A 16,967-nucleotide genomic window follows, 5' to 3' on the forward strand; every position below is an offset into this window, starting at 1 on the left:
GAAGACATCTGTGAAGGCACAATAATGAATGGGCAGAAGAGCAAGGTTCAAAGGCACAGAGGATGGAGTCTGGGCGTGGCCTTGGTGAGGCAGTTAGCAGCACAATACAGTCCCCAATGAAGCACCTGACTGGTAGACCAGTCAACAACTGGAGCGTAAAGACGCAGCCATGGAAGGCCCAGGAGAAGAGAAATTAGAGATATGGGTTGCACGCAAAATAATTTTTTCAGAATCTAAGATTCTAATCAGTAGTGTGACAGGCAGCATAATGAATCAAATAGACTGCCAACAGTTGTCCGTCAATGGAGGTAATCGATATGGGACGGTCCAGCTTTCGAGAAAGGAGCGGAAGTTAGTTAATGGAGCAGATCCATTTGAATGAAGTTGCCAATGAGCTGGAATCCAGATGGGCAGCCATGGACAAAGTCTCCTGCCAGGCCAGACTAACTTCGTACAGTAGCTCTGGAGAGCAATTACTCTCACTTAGGTTCATCTCTCCAGCCAACGCTAGGTGTTGGAGTTTCCCCATATCACCAGGCACTGGTGAACAAAATGCCCATTTCCTCCACAATATATGCATATGTTCACTCTGTACCTTCGCTGTCATTCCTACAGAATGCCTGTGGAACCTCGAATACTGCCTGAAACACTGAAACATCTCCATGAACCTCTCAATGTCATGAGTTTCCAAACCACCATGCTCCCAGATGGGATTTGCCCATACAATGGCTTGTCTGGACAGCAGGGAGACCATAAAAGCTATAATAGTCTGATCCATTGGGAAGTGATAACTGTGGAGAGGGATCTGACTCTTGGACTTGTGACGCCCTGGACTAGCCAGGTAGTCACAGATAGACCCCCGCACTACACCTGTCCCTCAATAAGGTGTCATCAGCCAAACTTTAAACCCTAGTCACCCCTCTCAGGACTTGATGTTCACACCAGGGGGCGGAGCCAGGTGGTTGGCCACGCCCACCGAGGAGTTCAGAGAGCCTGAGGCGGAAAAGCAAGAGAGTCGAGATGAGTGGAAAGGAGTGGAGTGAAGGAGTCTGACGGGTGCCGGGGTCGGAGCCCTGGTACCTTGGCTAGGAGGCAAACGGTGGCCTTAGCCTGCAGGAGCCGGGAAGACGGTTCAGTGGAACTGTGGTGGACCGGGACAGGGTAGTGGCCTGCCGATACCGACCCGGGGAACCGACTCCGAAACCGGAGCACAAAGAGGGGTACTCAGACCCTGAAATGAGATCCAGAATCCACTGGACTGAGTTAATTAACTGATTGCGGTCTGGACCATAGGTCCTTTCCCACCCAAGTCCCGACTGAAGACAACAGCCCACTGAGGGGGATAGAAAGCCACCGCACAGGCAGAGAGATCCCACGGGCCAGCGTCTGCGGGCAAAAGGGCTCTCCCGACATCTAACAAGCCGGGGAGCAAACTGCTGACGCTGAAGCACAGGCAGCCCAAGTACACAACACGGTGCAGGAGAAAGGCCAAGACTACCGAACTGGGTGGGGGACCAGACGCAGCCGGCTGCGGGCACCGACCACCATCAACTTGGTTCACCAGAGACTTGTGTGTGTCAACAGTACAACAGTGCCATCCGGCCGCACATTGCCCTGCACCACCCAGCTATCCCCAACGGGTCCCGGGGCCATCATCCCTACCTACGGAGGGGTTAACATCTTGCTGCACTACCATCTCCCCCGGGTGCCCAGTAATCGCAGCGGTGGTGTCCAACTTCACCATAACCCGTGGGTGGCGTCACGAACTCAAACACGGCTCCGGACAAGCACCTACCTACCCCCCCTCCAAAAGTGCCAGCACCCCTTTCAGAGCGAAGTGACCCCGGGTCCGGAGGCGCTCGAGCCACCCACCAACTAGCCCGGATCCGAGCGGCTCGGCTGCAGCCGAGCGCGGGGTGGTACACACTGATTAATAAAGCTATGGCTCTCCTTGGGGTCTTCATCATAGCAGGATGGAAGTAGACCAGGAGCTTAATAGATCCACCAGAAACTACAGCAGTAGGCAGTTCTCTCGGAGAGACTTGCTGAATTGAGGGGAGTTGTCCAGAAATTGAAGAAGCGGGAGACAAGGAAAACATTGCAGTAGACAGATCCTGCAGCTAGGTTGCCATCACATTGATGGCCTGCATCAGCTGGTTCTGACACTCACACTGAGAGTGGACCTCTTCATACAGTACTTGCACACTAGACTTGGGGTCCCTGGGCCCCCACTTGTCAGCAGGGTCCATGGCCAGATCTAACTGTAATGGTTTTTAGTGTTGGCCGAGCTTACCCTGTAGGGGAGTGATCAAGGCATTACCTGGTGAAGATAGGCTTGGAGCCAGTAGTCACCAGCTACCACTCCAGGGCTAGTTCCTAGGACTACAGCAGCTGACAGGAGGTTCAGAGACACAGGTGTGATTTACACTGTGTGCAGAATTATTTGGCAAGTTGTATTTTAGAGGATATTTTTTATTATTGATCAACAACTATGTTCTCAATCAACCCAAAAGACTCATAAATATCAAAGCCTAATATTTTTGGAAGTTGGAGTGGGGTTTTTTTAGATTTGGCTATCTTAGGAGGATATCTGTTTGTGCAGGTAACTATTACTGTGCAGAATTATTAGGCAACTTAATAAAAACCAAATATATTCCCATCTCACTTGTTTTATTTTCACCAGGTAAACCAATATAACTGCACAAAATTTAAAAATAAACATTTCTGACATGCAAAAATAAACCCCCAAAAAATTAGTGACCAATATAGCCACCTTTCTTTATGATGACACTCAACAGCCGATTATCCATAGATTCTGTCAGTTGCTTGATCTGTTTACGATCAACATTGCGTGCAGCAGCCACCACAGCCTCCCAGAAACTGTTCCGAGAGGTGTGCTGTTTTCCCTTCCGGTAGATCTTCCATTTTATGAGATACCACAGGTTCTCTATGGGGTTCAGAGCAGGTGAACAAGGGGGCCATGTCATTATTTTTTCATCTTTCAGACCTTTACTGGCCAGCCACGCTCTAGAGTAGTTGGATGCATGTGATGGAGCATTGTCCAGCATGAAAATCATGTTTTTCTTGAACGATACTGACTTTTTCCTGTACCACTGCTTGAAGAAGTTGTCTTCCAGAAACTGGCAGTAGGTCCGGGAGTTGAGTTTCACTCCATCCTCAACCCGAAAAGGTCCCACAAGTTCATCTTTGATGATACCAGCCCATACCAGTACCCCACCTCCACCTTGCTGGCGTCTGAGTCGGAATGGAGCTCTCTGCCCTTTACTGATCCAGCCTCTGGCCCATCAAGAGTCACTCTCATTTCATCAGTCCATAAAACCTTTGAAAAATCAGTCTTAAGATATTTCTTGGTCCAGTCTTGACGTTTTATCTTATGTTTCTTGTTCAAAGGTCGTTTTTCAGCCTTCCTTACCTTGGCCATGTCCCTGAGTATGGCACACCTTGTGCTTTTTGATACTCCAGTAACATTGCAGATCTGAAATATGGCCAGACTGGTAGCAAATGGCATCTTGGCAGCTTCACGCTTGATTTTCCTCAATTCATGGGCAGTTATTTAGCGCCTTTTTTGCCCAATATGCTTCTTGCGACTCTGTTGGCTATTTGCCATGAAACGCTTGATTGTTCGGTGATCATGCTTCAAAAGTTTGGCAATTTCAAGACTACTGCATCCCTCTACAAGACATCTCACAATTTTGGACTTTTCAGAGCCCGTCAAATCTCTCTTCTGATCCATTTTGCCAAAGGAAAGGAAGTTGCCTAATAATTAAGCACACCTTATATAGGGTGTTGATGTCATTACACCACAGCCCTCCTCATTACAGAGATGCACATCACCTGATTTACTTAATTGGTAGTTGACACTCAAGCCTATTCAGCTTGGAGTAGGACAACATGTATACAAATTATCATGTGATCAAAATACTCATTTGCCTAATAATTCTGCACACAGTGTACAGACAGAAAAAGACAAAAGGTGTAGCAAGGCAATCTGAGGTCAAGACATGCAGCACAGGTTGAGTAGACGATGCCGAGATCAAGAGAAGAAAGGACGGAGTAATCAAGTAGGCAAACCAGGTCACAAAATGGGATAGAAAATATAGAGAGCACCTCTTAAGAATCTAGATGAAAGGCAGGATGGAATCTAAATCAGGCGAGGTAGGAGGAGCTGCCTAATTAAGCGTCTTCTGCTTAAGGAGTGGCCAGGGAACACTGTCTGACACCGTGGTGTTAAATTCCTGCAGAATCTGGCCACACCTCTCTGTAGCCAGGTGGAAAGTCACCAGCAGCAAGAGGATGCAGCAGGGTTGGAAAGGACACAGAAGGCAGCTCAGAGTAACAAACTGAGGCTAGGAAGAGCAGAGCATTGGCATTGACCGCAGTAAGTAGGGCAGCGCTTATCACCTGTGCAAGCAACCAGAGTTACACTAATTCAGACTGTCTTACAGTTTTATCAGAAACATGTGCATCAATAGCCTGCTAGAGGTCATTTTGTAGGGCTTTGGCAGTGTTCCTCCTGTTCCTTATTGCATAAAGGAGCAGAAACTGACCCTGCTACTGGGATAATGACTTCTACAGCCCTTTCCTTGTGTGTGTCTGTGTGTGTGTGTGTGTGTGTGTGTGTGTGTGTGTGTTCTTGAAACTGCAAACCTTGTAAAGATACAAAAAAATGTGTCATCCTGTTGGAGATGGACTCCCTGTATGGGGTGCGGGTACCATACACTGGCACAGACAGACAAAAAAAGGCCACTGCAAGAACAATATATAGGCGCTTTGTAGTCCAATAGCTTATTATAATGGAAAATTCCAGCTGTTTTGGATGTGGAAATGGCCCCTGTGTTGGTTGCACCAATGATATGTTCGCCCCAGTGTCATCACATGCTACGATTAGTTTAAACAACAATATCAAAGCACAAAACCAGAGAAAAATCCATCATGGAGAATAAGCGAAGAATGATAGTATAGTATGTGGCCATGTCTGCAAAACCATCCCATTTTTTGAGGTTCTCTTGCTGTTGGTTCTCCGGTGTTCTTGTTGTCAGTTGTATTTGCATCATAGTACGTGAAAATGATTTACAACCAGTTTCTGAACCGGAGAAATTTATATCCCTGAAATTTAATGAACTTTGGGTTATATTGTGAAATCCAAATGTTCTCTGAATTTTTTGAACAGTGTAATTTAGGACCATAGCCAGCAATGCTTTTGCCTCTAATATAGTAAAATTTTCTTTGATAATGCTAAAACTTGTACAGATCTGTACAACCTAAAATTTCCCCTTTAGACTACATAAGACCATAAATATTACAAAATTAACTATCAGGTTTTGATGTTGCAATTAACCGTCATGTCCTCTATTATTAGTTTCCCTATCTCTTCTTTGGTTTTTTTTTTCAGAATTGAACGTATTTGCAATGCATCCTGTCCCTTCTGTGACACAAAACATCTCTCACCCACACAACAACCCGGCAAGTCTGATCCTTTCTCCAGCTCGGTAAAAGCCAACTGCACATTGCTAACCCAGCCACAATGACTTGCCGCTCTTCTTTGTGGAAGGATTCAATTGGAGTGTGTGGGTTTTCCTTGCGGTAGCTCTTCCCACAAGAAGCAGCGGGTAGCAACTCGATAAAAGAATAAAATATAGCTTTCTACTGTGTACTAGCATTCTCTTTCCATTTAACATTCTTTGCAGAAGGGAACTGTAACAATTAAGGTGTTCGCTAGAGAGAGGCTGTGTGGGTGTTTGTTATTCGCTGCTGAATTGTGCCAGTACATTAGCTAATCAAATGGTAACAAATTAGCATGTACCAAGAGGGACATTAATCCCCGCACAGTGGGGATACATATAGCAATCTCTATACAGATGGGCTGTAAATATATATATATATATATATATATATATATATATATATATATATATATGTATATATATAGGGAGGGCCCATATATATATATATATATATATATATATATATAAATATATATATATATATATAAATAAAATATGTGTGTGTGTGTGTGTGTGTGTGTGTGTATGTGTGGTTATGAAACTATCGTTAGTGAAAGGAAATAGGTATTCAGCAATCCAAAAAAATAAAAAATACTTTTTTACTTCACCATTTAAAATCCAAAAAAATCCATAAGAGAACACTTTTCGGATTGCGCACGATCTTAGTCATATCTTAGATATGACTAATATCCATCCCAAAAAAAATTTCAGGAAAAAAAATATATTTTTTTATTAATCCATATCAATATAACAAGTAGTATACAGACTAGACAATAAAAGTGCATAATGAGGACAAGAGACAAACAGCTGTGCTAAACGCTAATAAAGCATAATAGGGGGAGGAGTCCTCAGTGAATGAGGAATGCTAATGCAGATACTGCAGGTATTTGTAGTATATGCATAATTATAGGCTTAACACCAATCTTCTCGGTAAGAAAGTAAAGCTTATTGCATCAGACACTCACCCATCATTCCCCTGGTAAGCGAGAGGTATCGCAGTAACCCCGACGAGCGTTTCGTGTTGGCTTGTTATATTGATATGAATTATTGAAAACTTATATATTTTTTCATGATAAACATTTTGGGGGTGGACATTATGACTCTAAATGCCCATAGATTCTCAATAATACTCCATGAAGTAGCATTCTTCAGTGTCCCACATTCCATTACCCTAAATTACTGTCTTCATAGCCCATAGCATACAAAAACTGATGCGCCTGAGATGACACCACAGTACAAATTTTTTGTCTTGTATTATTTGCTGAATGATTTTGCACCAAATTCATCAAAATTACGCACGTGGTTAATGAATTTGACGTAAAACAAAAATGCTCCTTATTTTTGTCTCTAGCCATTATTACAACTTTTTAGTGTAAATTGTCACATAATGCATTAAAATATGACAGGTCAGTCTTCAACTGTGTCTAAATATCTTTGAACACCTGTGGAGAGATCTTATAATTGCTGTTGGGAGAAGGCGCCTTCAAATATGAGAGACTTGGAGCAGTTTGCAAAAGAAGAGTGGTCCAAAATTCCAGTTGAGAGGTGTAAGAAGCTTGTTGATGGTTATAGGAAGCAACTGATTGCAGTTATTTATTCCAAAAATATTAAGTTGACAGTGCCAACAATATATCCTGCTCATTTTGGGAGTTTTGTGTGAAAGTATGTCCAATTTGCTTTTTTTTTGTGTTGTTCCAATACTACACACAAAGGAAATAAACATGTGTATTACAAAATGTGCAATTTTCTGAGAGAAACACTTTATTTTCCGGAACAATTTCAAAGGAGCCAAAGCTTTCAGCCATGACTGTAGTTTTCCTGATATAGCCATGTCCCTTATCTCATGTGCATTGCATTGCAGCTTAGGTATCTATGGTTACGTCCAGTCATATAGTGACAGTTAGTTGCTTGTGGTCATAACCATGGCTACCAAAGCTGCAATGCCCTGCACATGAGGTATAAACTGAAAAATAAGGAGCGCTGATAGTGTAATACCAACAGATCAGTGAGGTAGATCAGGAAAAATACACTCACCTGAAAAGGTTGTGAGATAGTCACAACCACTGATAGAGCATACGATGAAGGCGTCTGCTGCAGCCCCACAAGGATGTGCATACAAATCAGAGTGAAGAGGGGGTTAATGCCGCGCATCAGCCAAAATGAAGATGTAGCACGTTGATGTTATAAACGTATTCTTTTATTCCATACGCGTTTCGAGGATACACCTCTTCTTCAGGACCAGTGCATCAACACATGCACATGAGGTAAAAGACATGATTATAACAGAATAACTATACTACATTTCTAATTGGAGGTATTTGCTATTATAATAATGATAATAATAATAATAATAATAATAATAATAATAATATCTACTACATATTATTGTAGATGGGAATAATCCTTGAAATATAAAAGTGGTTAGGGCTTAATGACAGATATTTACACAGGGCTTTATAGGTATCGGACCACCCCTTTAAAATACAGTAACTTTGTACAAGTCATTGACTGATGTGAAGTTAGGTGTTGAATTACACTTTTTGTGCAGTGATATCACCGCGATGTTGTCTGATTTAATCTGTTAGATCTGTGCATGTTTTACTGTAGGTACCTGTTTTATTGGAAGAGCTCGACCAGTTCCACTGACTTCACCTCGGCTGTCAAAGCTCCTCTTTTCCATGTCACTCCCTCTTCGGTTCTGCAATAAAAAGGATATTCAACTATTATTCTTTTACTCTGTCCGATGTAACAAAAAAAGAGAGATAGATAGCAGCAGGGTATCAGTGCGAACGGCCCTGGAGTGCATCCATTTGGGACTAGTTTTAGTTCAGCAGTGATTGATTTGACAAGGCTACTCCTCAATCACATTGTATATTGAATATGCCCAGCTGAGCGCTAGAGCTGAAACTTTACCTATTCTAAAAAACATTAGTCATATTCTCCCGAACAGACCAGACCGTAACAGCGCACACAGCCCATGTAAAACAAGTTATGGATAAAATGAGCTTTTTCCAGTTTAGGTTTAAAGAAATATAAACATCCTTCTTTCATGTCCATAATGGATGTAGTAAAAGACATCTACGAGACATTATAAGACTATTTATCACATATATATATGAGCTAGGTAACAATTATTGGCAGCAGTTGGGTAACTAAAGTCTGATAGGCACCGATGCAAAATTTGGACCAGGGGCCCCACCGGCAAGTTGGTCAGATGTGTTGGCCCTTGTAGAATTCCAGATCCTATAAAGAGATGCATGCTCGCCCCCCATGTAATAATATCTTCTTATCCTAGCCCCCTTATTTAATAATGTCCCCAATGCAGGTCCATTCCTCTTATAATGTCACCCTTCTTGGCTCCTTCCTGTAATAATGTCCCTCATCCTGGGCCCCTTACTGCATTAATGTCCCGCATTCTGTTCCCTACTTGTTGTCACAGGGAGTTATGCACAAACTTCGCTGACTTTCATGGCGGCGTTGGGTGCTGTTTAGATTGCAGATTCTGATACACTCCGCCCGATTGTTTCACTGGTGTCTGGGATCAACACAGGCAGACTCAGGCATCGACCTGCTGTGTACTGATTCATAAGCAGGCTAGCAAAAGTTAATCTCTGCTGGTCTGCTTGCTCTTTTGGTAATATGTTGTGGCCAGGCCTATCACATCTGCTCCCCTCCTATTTATGCTGGTTGAAAATTTCCACCTTTGCCAACTATTGTTTATTCTATGTTGGCCTGTTAGGTGTGGTGTCTTAGACATACTGGTGAAAGTTGTGCTCATTGCGTGGTGCGTTTGTGGAATTTACCCCTGTTGTTTTGTAACTTACTTCCTGCTCTTAATTTTCCTCCTGAATCTCTTACTGTCTTTACTTTTGTGTGTGCGTGCTGTATGACAGAGTTTGGTTTTCCCTTGTCTGTCTTTTTCTGTGGGTTTCATCACACTCCTGTCCTGTCCCTCTCTGGGTGGAGGGGGAATCACATCAGGACCAGTCAGGAGCAGGACCAGAAAGGAGACTCAGGCCTTTTCAACATCAGGAGTAACCCTAAGATTAGGGATAGCATGGGGCCCCCCAGATTGAGAGACAGCTTAGAAACCCCAGTTCGCCGCTATCCATTAGTCATCGTGATACTTATACAGTATTAATGAATTTACATTCAGCCTTTTCTGACACTGTCATCAGATGATCAGTGGTGGTGCTGGATTTTGGAGCATCACAGGTTGTTCATACCAAAGTGGTAAAAATAGTGGTTTAAATAAACAAGGAAATCGGGATGATTGAGCCAAATTATTAAAGATGCAGACTTTGTAATAAATCAAGAAATTAAATTTAGGCCTGTTATGAGAAAGCATGGATTTTAACTAACAGTGGCTTACATCAAACTTTAGTTAAAAATCTGGTTTGGGACCCAGATTTGACCCGAACTTGACTCCGGACCCAGAACCCATGTAAGTCAATGGGAACCCAAACTTTGATGCTTTGAAATGGCTGTAAAATGGATGTAGTAAGGTCTAGGGGGATTCAAAAGAAAGCAAAATGGGGGTGTTACGGGGGGCTGTCTGATAATAACCGAAAGGAGTATCAGACAGTCAGGGTCCACCGTGCAAAGACTTTGCTGCAGACTATGGCAGAGTGCAATACCTCTGTTAACTCACAGAAGGATATAATAAGTAAGTAAAGCAATTCCTCCCTTACTTGGAGGGTGTGTGGAATAATCTCTGTTAATAATCACAGAGACAAAGGCAATGTGTGCGAAATGGCACCTACCTAGGTCCACTCTTCTAGTGGTGCAAAAGAGACGAACAGCAGCGTAAGCCGCACAAAGCTCCTACCTGCGTTCGCTCCACTAGTGTGCGAGGACACGAACCACTAGATATGGCACCTGCCTAGGTCCGCTCTTCTAGTGGTGCAAAAGAGACGAACAGCAGCGTAAGCCGCACAAAGCTCCTACCTCTGTTCGCTCCCCTAGTGTGCGAGGATACGAACAACTGCCAGAACGTTATAAGGAACGTTACCCTAGCGGCAACGTCCACCTACGAGTAGAATCACAAGGCCCAGCCAGACCATGTGCCTCAGGCACCTGCCTATGTCCGCTCCCCTAAGAGGTAAGGATACGGACAGCAGCCGAAGCTGTAAGGTATAAGAACGCTACCCTGCCGGTAGCGCTCACCTAGCATAGACAGAGTAATGCCTAGAGGAACGCGCACAGAGCGTCTACTCATATGCATGAACCAAGAGGACTGAGCACCATGCGGCGTGTGTCAGGGTCTTATATAGACTCTGTGCCTCATCCAAGATGGAGGACACCAGAGCCAATCCGCTGCCAGAACGACAGGAGTGACGTCATGCTGGCCTATCACCGAGCAAGACGTCACAAGCACATGACCAGCGATCAATCGGCATAGGTGTCAGAGACATGTGACCTCGTGTCAGCGATGATGTCACCCGCACATGTGCAATGGCTCCAAGATTGGACTTAGTCTCCGGCGCTCGCACATGTGCAGTAGCAAGAAATCTGGACTTAGTCTCCAGCGCTCGCACATGTGCAGTAGCAAGAAATCTGGACATAGTCTCCAGTGCTCGCAGCAACCGTAACAGGGGGTAAGAGCAGGATAATTGCCCTGCAAACAAATATTTAAATATAGAATGTATAAATTACAAAAAAAGTGACATGGAGTCCCACCTATTTTTGATAAACAGTGCAGGAAAAGCAGATAACTGCAAGCTGCAGCCCTCAGCTGTTTGTTTTACCTTGGCTGGTTATCAAAAATAGAGGGAACCTTACACCGGTTATTTTAGTTATACATTTAAATACTTTAAAATAAACGCTGTGGGGGCCCTCCTATTTTTAACAACCAGCCAAAGTAAAGCAGACAACTAGGGACCTGAATTATCAGGTTGGGATGGCTCAAGTCTCTTTGGCCCTTACCAGCCTGAAAATAGCATCCATTAGAAGTGCCAATTCTCTCAGGGGTCAGTAATGGAGAGGTGTTTATTAGACACCCGGCACATGTACAGTAAAAAAAACATGCACACACACACACACACACACACACACACACACACTAGAAAAAAAAATAGTTTATATGACTAAAGTCTCCCCCACATTCTCTCATTCACAAATTTATTAATTTAAATAAATCCTCAGCATTTCGATGTAATCCAATTGTGATCAAAAACTCCCCCACACTCCCTAATTAAAAAGAAATCCTCGAAGCTCAGACGTAATCCAATAGTGTAATGTCTCAAGACGCCCATCAAATCCTAAGTAGCTTCGTTCGCGTAACAAGGCATTATAGGTCACTCGTGGTCAGCGGCATGTGCGGAATTTCTCACGCTGCCTCTGACCGGCAGTGACTTATAGAGCCTCGTTCTCAGAAATCAAGGGGCATCATGGAACATCTTCTCCATGCAATAAAGCTTGTTAATTGGTTGTGCTGCAGCCTTTCAACAAAATTTATTAGCATAGCAACAGCACCCAAAGTCCGAATTCGGAACCAGACTTTTTTTTAAGTTTACAGTTCAGGTTCGCTCATCCTTAGTTAGCCTTTTCAGACACGTATACTACTCTCAACGATGGACACAAAATGATCTGTAATAGATCTTTCAGTGAACACTGGCTGCCATTGTTGTCAACAGAACAGGTTACACAGGACAATGCACCGAGAATGATGATCTTTTGTGCAGCACAAAAGATTATTTCACCATATGAACAATCTTTTTGCTTGTTCATCAGTCTGTTTATACTATAAGATTATTCTGAAATAAGTGTTCCTAATCTTTCAGTGTAAGGCTATGTGCGCACAGTGCGCTTTTCACGGCGTTTTTGCACATTTTTCGGGTGCGTTTTTGGGCTCAAAACTGCATGACTTTGCTTCCCCAGCAAAGTCTATGACTTTTCATTTTTGCTGTCTGCACACAACTTTTTTTTTTTTTGCGTTTTTGAGCTGGAAAAAAAAATGGTCATGTCAATTCTTTTCTGTGTTTTACTGCGTTTTCCACCCATGCAATGCATTTGAAAAATGCAGCAAAATGCAGAGATCAAAAATGCGTTTTTGCCGTGGGTGTGTTTTTGTGCGGTTTTTGCGGCAAAAAACCCACAAAAACGCAGCGTAAAAAAAAGCAGTGCGCACACAGCCTAAATGCACATTAAGGGCCCTCATACACATTAAACTAAAGTTGGCTGAATCTGCAGATATCGATGGGTTTGGACAACTTTCTAATGTGTGGAGGTGCAGGGAGTCTAATGGTCAATTGCATATGTCTGATTTCGGACTGCCGATTGCGTCTTTTTCCCTAAGAAGAGCCACTGATCAATTTGTCATCTGGCAGTTTCTTCATAGAGAACACAGGATTGCTCTGCCGAATAAGGCTCTGTGCGCACTAGTGCGTTTTACCCGCGGATTTACCCGCGGAAATTTCTTGAGAAATGTCTGCAATCTTTGTGCAGACATTTCCCAGAAAATTCTATGAGAAAAAAAAATAGCTGTGCGCACTGTGCGGATTTTTCTCAAGAAATTTCCTTCAGAAGAATTTCTCGAGAAAATTTCTTGAGAAAATGAGCATGTCAATTCTTTTCCGCAGGTACCCTGTGGATTTCGGCAGTACAGCCTGCAAAATCCGCAGGGAATCACCCGCGGGGAAATCGCGGCAAATTCGTGGCTAATCCGCGGCAAATCCGCATGCGGATTTGGTGCGGATTTTTTCTGGAGGTCCGGAAATCTTTCACTCCCAGAAGTTTCTCAAGAAATTTTCTTGAGAAACTTCACATTTCTAGTGCGCACAAAGCCTAAGTGTTCCAGGGTATGGGAAGGTCGGCTGAGATGAATAGAAATGACTGAGGCTTCTGCCAACAGACATCTAATGTTTATGGCCGCCTTAGGCTAGGTTCACATTTCCGTTGTTTATGATCAGTCACAATCCGGCGCTCTGATAAACAACACAATCCGTTTGGCGGATTCCGTTGTTTCCCATAGACTTTTATGAGCGGCAGATTATGACTGATGCCCTTGCATCCGCCGCCCGACTGATCAGTCATGGAACGACTGACCGTTGGGCGGCAGGAATGCAGCATGTAATGTTTTTTGAGCAGCGGAATCCTTATGTTTTCACTGCACATGCTCAGATCTTGTGTTTAATCATTCAATGTCTCTCTCTTGGCGGCCAAATGATCTCCCGGCCGCCGGTTTTTGAGAGCGATCAGCTGATCGTTCACAATGGCCGGCCAGTCAGCTGATCGCTCTCAAAAGCCGGTGGCTGGCTATTGTGAACGATCAGCTGAACGTTCTCTCTCTCTCATTTTACAACGGAATCCGTTTTATCATGACAATGAATTCCAATTCTTGTCATCCGTTGTACAACGCATCAGTCACAAGCGTCAAGCAACGCATGTGACTGATGCAAAACAACGGAAATGTGAACCTAGCCTTAGGGGTGCTTCACACATAGCGAGATCGCTACCGAAATCGCTGCTACGGCACGGTTTTGGTGACGCAACAGTGACCTCATTAGCGATCTCGCTGTGTGTGACACTGAGCAGCGATCTGGCCCCTGCTGCGAGATCGCTGCTCGTTACACACAGCCCTGGTTCGTTTTCTTCAAAGGCGCTCTCCTGCTGTGACACACAGATCGCTGTGTGTGACAGCGAGAGAGCGACGAAATGAAGCGAGCAGGGAGCAGGAGCCGGCATCTGGCAGCTGCGGTAAGCTGTAACCAGGGTAAACATCGGGTAACCAAGGTGGTTACCCGATATTTACCTTAGTTACCAGGCTCCGCAGCTCTCACGCCGCCTGTGCTGCCGGCTCCGGCTCTCTGCACATGTAGCTGCAGTACACATCGGGTTAATTAACCCGAAGTGTACTGTAGCTAGGAGAGCAAGGAGCCAGCGCTAAGCAGTGTGCGCGGCTCCCTGCTCTCTGCACATGTAGCTGCAGTACACATCGGGTTAATTAACCCGATGTGTACTGTAGCTAGGAGAGCAAGGAGCCAGCGCTAAGCAGTGTGCGCGGCTCCCTACTCTCGCGGTTATGATCGCTGCTTCGGCTGCTGTGTTTGACAGCTAAGCAGCGATCATAACAGCGACTTACAAGGTCGCTGTTACGTCACAGAAAATGGTGACGTAACAGCGACCTCATTGTCGCTGTCGCTTAGTGTGAACCAGCCCTTAAGCTGGGTTCACACTAAGCGACAGCGACAACGACGTCGCTGTTACGTCACCATTTTCTGTGACGTAACAGCGACCTTGTAAGTCGCTGTTATGATCGCTGCTTAGCTGTCAAACACAGCGACGCAGCAGCGATCATAACGTCGCTGTGCTAAATGTGCAGAGAGCAGGGAGCCACGCTTAGCGCTGGCTCCTTGCTCTCCTAGGTACAGTACACATCGGGTTAATTAACCCGATGTGTACTGCAGCTACATGTCACAGTGCAGAGAGCAGGGAGCCGCGCACACTGCTTAGCGCTGGCTCCTTGCTCTCCTTGCTACAGTATACATCGGGTTAATTACCCGATGCGTACTGCAGCCACATGTGCACAGAGCAGGAGCCGGCACTGGCAGCAAGGGCGGAGGCTGGTAACGAAGGTAAATATAGGGTAACCAGGGAAAGGTCTTCCCTTGGTTACCCGATGTTTACGCTGGTTACAGCTTACCGCAGCTGCCAGACGCCGGCTCCTGCTCCCTGCTCGCTTCATTTTGTCGCTCTCTCGCTGTCACACACAGCGATGTGTGTGTCACAGCGGGAGAGTGACGACCAAAAAATGAAGCTGGACATTCAGCAACGACCGGCGACCTCACAGCAGGGGCCAGGTCGTTGCTGGATGTCACACACAGCGACAGTGACGGGACGTCGCTGCAACGTCACAGAAAATGGTGACGTAGCAGCGACGTCGTTGTCGTTGTCGCTGTGTGTGACACCAGCTTTAGACTCCAAGACCATTGGTGAGGTATCACAGGTAGTGTCCCACAATGTTGTCATAATAGTTAATCCTAGGATCTAAAGGTGTAAACACACCTTTAGATACCAGGATTAACTATTGTGAAAGCATTATTGGACCCTACTGTGATACATCACCCACGGAGGTAGCTTTTTTGGATACTAGACATGGGGTTAAGAGGACAACAGGGCAAAACTTTTAATAAAAGATTTCGGTAATAGATGATTTGGTAGTTCACTTTTTTACCTTCGGCTTATTATGTACTTCCATATACTTACCCACACAACAGAATGTTAAAATGACAAATAGCTAGGAAAGTCACAAAAGTACAGTATATACAAGAAATGCTTGACCAGAAGAGTCAAGACAATAGATGTGAACATTTTATTTTATGGTACAAACAGGGCAGAGAAAGAACCATAGCTAAAGTAAAAGGAGGTAATTGATTCCCCTAGTCTATCCTGGGCCATGGGTTGCGGATATTGCTGGAATTATAGGAAGGTGGGATATATATCCTATAGAAAATAAGGAATAAGGGGTAAAGTTTCACCTTGTGGAAAGTGCAAAATTTGGGATATAAAGACATATAGGCCAAGCAATACTCCTCAAGGATTTTAGATATGCAAATATGTTTTTCAAATTGCAAGAGGACTTGAACTCTAGTGCCACCTAATGGATTTAGCAATCCTAAAAGTCTATATTGACCATTTAAGTTGCCTTGCCACATACCTTAGGATAATCCAGAAACTTCATTTGTAGACACATGTTTCAAGGTGTTTGTTCCTCATCAATGCAAAGCAGGATGTCTGATTTGGCTGCATGAGAGGTTTCTGACAATGGAGCATTGAATGGCTAATAAGTCTCCTTATGCCGACTTGGGGATCAATATTAAATGTTAGGCTTGCTACTTCCAATAGGAGGGAACTAGAGTTCCTGTCCTCTTCCTCTTTGAAGAGCGTATAGAAAACAGGACTGGGGATGGTCTGAGCAGTTATGTGGAGATGTTGTTACTTTTGTTACTCACCGGGAAAAGACTTGTGCGACGTTTCGCTGCACGGTGGAGTGACCCTGGGGTGCTGACTCCAATTGACACCTCACTACGCAGTTCTCTATGGCTGATGTTGGGTGTAGAAGGTAAAGAAGATGAGTAGTCATTGCCTGGTCCTCCATTGCTCGTCTAGAATCAAAGTAGATATATAAATTTACACAATTGTATAATTCCAGTTCATTCCACAAACTCCTAAGCTGAATATATCAAGTTACTGTAACCAGCTGGAAAAATTCCAAAAGCAAGAGCAGCTTTTCACTTCAGCTGATAAAAGAATCAAGTGTACTCAAAGAAAAATGGATTCAAATGATCAAAGACGCCATTATTAGTTGCTTCATTACCTGTACTGATAATGGAGTGGAGCCTCCAGAGTGACTTGGAGAACTGGGTAATGATTTGCATGACAGTAGCTGTTGCTGCCGTTTAAGAGCCAGTATCTTCTGAGCCACTGAAAATGTACAAGAAA

The 16,967-nt window shown here is 44.2% G+C and overlaps 1 protein-coding gene across 4 annotated transcripts in view; it reads right to left on the reverse strand.

Moving 5' to 3' along the window:
• Positions 1–16,967, reverse strand: part of AGAP2 (ArfGAP with GTPase domain, ankyrin repeat and PH domain 2) — a 547,732-nt gene that overhangs the window by 59,469 nt on the left and 471,296 nt on the right. For all 4 annotated transcript variants that reach the window (XM_075337106.1, XM_075337105.1, XM_075337104.1 and 1 more), the window contains exons 7-9: positions 16,843–16,949; positions 16,478–16,630; positions 8,137–8,223 (exon numbers count right to left, since the gene is read on the reverse strand). In XM_075337106.1, coding sequence (XP_075193221.1) covers positions 8,137–8,223; positions 16,478–16,630; positions 16,843–16,949 — 347 coding nt within the window. The remainder of the gene's footprint in view (positions 1–8,136; positions 8,224–16,477; positions 16,631–16,842; positions 16,950–16,967) is intronic.

This window comes from Anomaloglossus baeobatrachus, chromosome 2 (assembly GCF_048569485.1).
Source record: "Anomaloglossus baeobatrachus isolate aAnoBae1 chromosome 2, aAnoBae1.hap1, whole genome shotgun sequence".
NCBI classification, from domain to species: Eukaryota; Metazoa; Chordata; class Amphibia; order Anura; family Aromobatidae; genus Anomaloglossus; species Anomaloglossus baeobatrachus.